Source organism: Cyclopterus lumpus, chromosome 13 (assembly GCF_009769545.1).
Source record: "Cyclopterus lumpus isolate fCycLum1 chromosome 13, fCycLum1.pri, whole genome shotgun sequence".
In the NCBI taxonomy this organism is placed as follows: Eukaryota; Metazoa; Chordata; class Actinopteri; order Perciformes; family Cyclopteridae; genus Cyclopterus; species Cyclopterus lumpus.
The window spans coordinates 3,776,647-3,782,646 of NC_046978.1; the positions used below are offsets into that span (position 1 = coordinate 3,776,647).

Sequence of the window (6,000 nt, forward strand, 5' to 3'; positions counted from 1 at the left end):
CAGGTGTGAGCAGAGTCTTCCTCAGGTCCTCATAGAGAAAGAATATCAGCAACCCATCTGAACCAAAATGTGACCATGTTGTCAATATCAAAACTAATTTCCAGAGTATCGCTTTAAAAGACATCACCGACAACTGTAAGGAACAGCAGAATAACTCCAGGGTGGCACAAGTGGAACTTACACGATAGTAAGATGATGCACCACTTAATTAGTACTAGCTTTTAAAATAATAATTCACATTACTAAAGTACTGAAATGAGTCAGAATACAGGACAACTGTTGTGGAAAAAAGTCAGAGTACCACTGTTGGATGGATGAACTGTTACTTTATGCCTGTGGGTGGTTGTAATGATGGCAGATGTTGAAAACATGAAGGTAACATCTTGAGTAGATGTGCTTGTAAATAAATGCCTACGTATTTCCTTCTTTCTTGAAATCCAAGACACCATTTCACCAACAGCTAGTCACATTCATATTAAATGTAACAAACACTCACACCCTGTATAAGATCTGAGACCAGGACACAAGTAAGAAATCAATGATCCAGTTTGCAATCAAATGCTTCTGCTTTTCCGCTGTGGGTATGGAATTTGTCCATCCACTCATAAAATAACAGCAGGTTCAAATTGTGAGAACAAGTCACTATTCACGTACAACAGATACATCTGTGTTTACTAGAGATTTCAAACTTTTTTTCTAATACCGTACCCACGGAAAACAAAGTGTTAGAAACAACTTTCTGTCTAATGTAGCGCCACAAACCACAACTTCGACATGGAACTGAACAGCTCTCTGACACAAAATACAAATTCTAACGTAAAACTCTTTGTAAAGGCAGGTCAAATTGCAGAGCTGTTGAGTTTGATTGCATAAGGCCTCGGACACATGCTGCGTCTTTTACCAACTGGAAACCACGAAGCATGTAGGTCAGGAACTGGGTGCCTTTCCAGAGCAGCGGAGACAGGTTGCGCCTGACGTTCCTAAGCGACTAATTAACTTATATCAGACTATTATATCATTAAAAAACAATGTCCACGCAAAAGCTTCACAATGCCCTGCACTAGAATAAATCAACTGATACATATTTAGCATAAATTACAGAATAAAGGAAAAATATTGGTCGGCTGTGATAGGTTGTTCCTTGTCACATGACATGCGGTGCTCGTTGCTGTGTTACAAAAGTTTAACTGTGTTTCTCAGGGTGCGATGACTGAGTAGGATCGCTCACTTGAGCACACCATCTGGGCGTGCGTCTACACGACAACAATGGATTGGAGGGCGCAAGAAACGCGAAGTGTATCCGGGCCCTAAGGCTACTGAGATGTTCCTGATGGACAGATATTTATGTATACACGACCACTATACAGCATCATAGCACTGCACTGTAAAAAAAAAAAGAAACAAGATTAGATACTGCTTTAGTTGGCATTTGTTTTTTTAGAAGATGTGTGTAAAGGTATTCCTCAAAATACAATGTATCGTTAGCCTAAAAGAGGCCCTCGATTGTTATGAAATATTGAACAGTGATTAAAATTAGACTATAATCCATCCTCTATAATCCATAAATAGGTCTCCCTAAAGGCAGGTTAGGAAGTTGGGGGCTTGCCCACCTGCTCAGAACCTGGAGCATGTAGATGGTTAAGATGCCACCGTTGCCACATTTTGAGCAAAGAAATAATCAGCTGGGAACGACCTGGAAACATTTAGTTTGGCAAGAGCTTGCTGTGACAAAGTAGGAATTGAAAAGAAAGGCATACAGGCTACAACACAAATAGTTTTAAAGTAAGGGAGAAAACTTATTTTGTCAAACAGTCATAATACAAAAGTTTTTTTCGACTTGAACTTGAGTTATTTTGCCAACCTGCAAAATATAAACATTATCTTTCAGTTGAAGCAAACATGTTACGTGTATAACAACATTTTTCACTGCATGCTGTGCTGGGGCCTTTGCTCTTCTGATCAGAGCATAAAATGACTCCTGGATTCTCATTTAAATGATTCGTTCAGAGCAGCTGACGCAGCTTCCCTAGTATCAGTGCTGACTAGATGGAGTAGAAGCATACTGCAATATAAAGGGAGGGATGCCAAATACAGGAGACGCATACAAGCAGGCCGACGGGTCAGAACTACTCATGACAACATTCATCCTGAGGATTCTATGATGGCAACACATCAATTTAAGTGCAACGTTATTATCCTTTGGTGTTGACATAATTATTTATGAATCAATTGACAAATATCAATATATAATAATTTTGACTATATATTTATCCTGTTGTAACACCAAGCATTTGCTGGTTGCAGAAACTCAAATTCTCTTTTTTTTGTTGTTGGGCCGTTGGACTGACAAAATAAATAAACAGTTACGCTAGAATAAATGATAATGTTCAATTCATAACAAATGTGTTGCATTAATTAGCACATAAATGTCCCCTCAAACAGGGTGGCAATAAACATATACTCCCAACAGCCTCTCTGAACGTACCTGGCCTACACTGGTGGAGGAGCATTCAGCAGACAGCCAGATTGCTCCCACTAAAAGCTATTGTTTACTATTAGTGATGTCACCAGCACCACTTCCCGGGAGGGCCTCAAGGGGGGGGGGGGGGGTGTAGGAAAAACGTGGAGATCAGCAGAACTCTATGACAAAGAGCCAACAAACAGCACACTAAACTGACCCATCGGCTGGCAGCCCAACCCCAATAGATGTTGGATGCATACTGCCACCATAGCCAACAGAGCGAAAACAAAATTAACGACACCACACACTGGAGGTAGAGAAAGCAAGGATGGGGAAATACAAAGAAGACTGACCATTAAATCAAAAAAGTCATTATCAACCACTGTGGAAAACACCCTTGAAATCAGCAGTCTAAACAATATTTTAGTGCAACAAAAAGGTGCAGAGCTAGTTGCTTGCAGTCTACTGCTGTCACACTGTATATTTTTTTACATTAACATAATGGCTTGCATCATGCTCTACTGGTAGGGGAACAATTGTGACTTTAAGGAAACAGAGCTTGTGAAACACAAACAAACAGCCTCACATTAAAAGATGTCAACCAACACACTCTGACGAAAGGGAAGCTGAATAGACAACAAATTAGCGTAGCATATTCTCAAGGCTTCATTTGCCGCAGCGAATCAGAGTTGACAAATATAATGTATGATATACTACACTGTCTAAAGGAAACCTAACATTGGGTGCTTCATAGCATCCAGAATATCTCTGTGATTGGTGAGCAAAGATGTGTTCATTTTACTGATAAAAACACACACACACACACACACTAAACAGCACCACAATAGCAATTGGTGCCAGCTACTGTTGCCATCATTGCAGTGGGGGAGGGGGGTCATGTAAAATGGGGTTGGGCTTTAGCCTCTAGCTCATGCACTAGCCAGGAGGATATTTCAGATCCCAACCTGTGCAATAAAGCTTCCTTCTGCTATGAATCTAACGACCACATTCCAATGTATTGGGCTGCTCTTGATGCAAGTAAGTGGGATTCAGGTGCAATGGCTTGATGTAATGCATCAGCTTTACTTCTCATTTCCACTGCCAGAGTACATCATATTGACAATAAAAACCTCTTTACGCTCCAGGTAGGAAAACATACACATACATTTTTGTAAAGATGCAACAACAACATATTGACACCTTATATCCCAAAGGATTAGGACTATATAGACTGATGCTTCTCCACCATTTATTGTTTTCTTTGGGTATTGACACATCATTTAGCCCGCTTGTTTAGTAACAGTGTCAAATCTTTGAGTTTAAGTTGACAGATGCCTAATATAAGGTGATAAATTGGCAGAGCTACGGGCTTGTCTAAATCCAGAGACTGTTTTAATAGGTGCAGGAGAAGGTTAGGTTTAAATGGCTTAGATGTAATAGGGATGTTGAAAGGTGCACATGGATCCCACAGCGACTGCTCCCTGGCACACAAACAGTGGCAGGCCTTCTCTATCCTTGGACAAGTACTACTTTACTGTCTGCAGAGAACTCCCATTATCCATGCTGAGATCAGCACAGTTTCCATCAAGATCTGATGTCCTTCCTTAGTAATTAGATTGTTTAACATAGTTATTACTGAGCACAGCACCACAAACGAGCGCTTTACTTGGACCATGTAAAACATGTTTTCATCCGAATGTGGGCTGTGTTTCAAGGAACTTCGACACAATGTCTGTATCACTATGAAGAATCATGTTGTGCATATGGAGTGCAGACGGGTATAAAGGACTGTGCATACTGTACCTGTCAGTGAAGCTGGACTGTGTGTCACTCATTGGGCTTCCGGTTCTAGATTTGCAGCAAATTATATCCGATTAACATTTTCCAGAGTGTGATGAGGCGATTTTCTGGAGCGTCCTTCTCTGGCATAAGTCTGAAGTAGGCAGAGATCTTTAGAATGGTGTTGAAGATATGAATTACTTGTAGAACACTGTTGGGTTGTTGGAAGGCACGTCCAAACACTGGATGAAACAAAAATACTACGCTATCTGTGAACCAATAAAGTTAATCCTCTCCAAAATCGAATAGCAAGGAATAGACAGTGCATATATAAAACAATAACCGGGGCCTCTGTCGTATTAGCAGTAAGATGATATCCCACCACGACTATAAAAAATATTTTGGCAACACGAGAAAATGCACTGCGTCAGCTGGCACAAGTTGTCTTTGCATGCACGAACTCCTCGTATGAATCCTTCGCGTTCACATCGCAGTTCTCCGCCTGATATGAACCGTGGACACACACACACAATATCCGATGTAACAGACGCCGTGGCCCTGCGATGCAGTCCGTCTGCAGCCGCCACCCCGGTTCGGATGAATGGCCTCGGTTCCTAAATGCTCTTTGGAGATGCTGGAGATGCCACCAGTCCCGTTCTGTCTTCCTCGTTCCCAGAAGAGCCTGCTGCCTGTGGCCGTGGAGACGACTCTCCCGTGACCATAAGAACAGCTCAATACGGAGTGCAAACGACCCGTGTTACAAATTAGCAACAACTGCTAATGTTATACCGGTGGAAAACGGAAGATATAAAAAAAAAAAATTAAAAAAAATACTAAATCGGTGAGATGGTCGGTTAAAATGTTTTTTTTGTTTAAAAAAAAAAAAAAAAAAAAAAACTTCTCACGGAAAGCTGGCTGGTGTTGAATCTCGCCAGCTAACTTAACTACTAACAAAACATACGAGCTCTATCAGCGAGAAGAAAAAAAAAAAAAGAAAAAAAAAAAAACTTTGCTCCGTATGCTCTTGTTTCGAGTGTAAACTAAGCAAAGTCCCGTTCACAACAATGAGCCGACCAACGAGCGAGAAATACACATACAACACGGCATGGATGTCGACTGGCTTGCGATATGTCTCCGTAATATGTCCTTTAGAAAGTCTCCTCGGGGAAAGACACCCCAGTGAAGTCGGTTAGCAGCGCGCGACGCTCCTTGACTCCATGTTTCCAGAATCCAGTCGTTTGTCGGCAGAATTCCCGTGGATGGAAGCAGGCTAGCTGCGCGGCTAACGGGACAGAAAGTAACACCGGTCCTCCGCAAACAACGACACGAAGGCCCACCGAGAAGGGTTACACTCTTAGCTAATATCAAACGCTGTTTTTCTTCAACGCAAGACGTTATTTGTACAAGGAAATAAACTTGCAAAAAGCGGTACCGAAAATCCCACTTTCTGCCGCTAGCAACGCCCTAGCCAGCTAGCTGTTGGAGTCCAGTAGCGCTTCCACTAACCACTTCCGCCGGGAGATGGGAAACTCATTTTGTTTCAGCATGTTGGGAACACGGCAGCAGAATAACACGGAAAATCATGACAACAGTGTGATGCCACTACTTATACCACTGGTAGCAATAGTGGAGGATAGAAGTATTACTTTATATATTATGGTATATACATTCCTATATACTAGGTTATGGATTAAAAAATAGATCACCACTCAAGATTGACACATTTGAAGAAAACAAGTGGATTTTTTTTCCAGAAAAAT

At 41.4% G+C, this 6,000-nt stretch overlaps 1 protein-coding gene across 3 annotated transcripts in view; it reads right to left on the reverse strand.

The window, feature by feature from the left end:
• The window catches only part of arhgef12a (Rho guanine nucleotide exchange factor (GEF) 12a), a 35,825-nt gene extending 30,096 nt beyond the window's left edge, over nt 1-5,729 (reverse strand). For all 3 annotated transcript variants that reach the window (XM_034548672.1, XM_034548671.1, XM_034548670.1), the window contains exon 1: nt 4,265-5,729. In XM_034548672.1, coding sequence (XP_034404563.1) covers nt 4,265-4,296 — 32 coding nt within the window. In that variant the 5' untranslated portion in view covers nt 4,297-5,729. The remainder of the gene's footprint in view (nt 1-4,264) is intronic.
• Nucleotides 5,730-6,000: the final 271 nt, after the last annotated feature.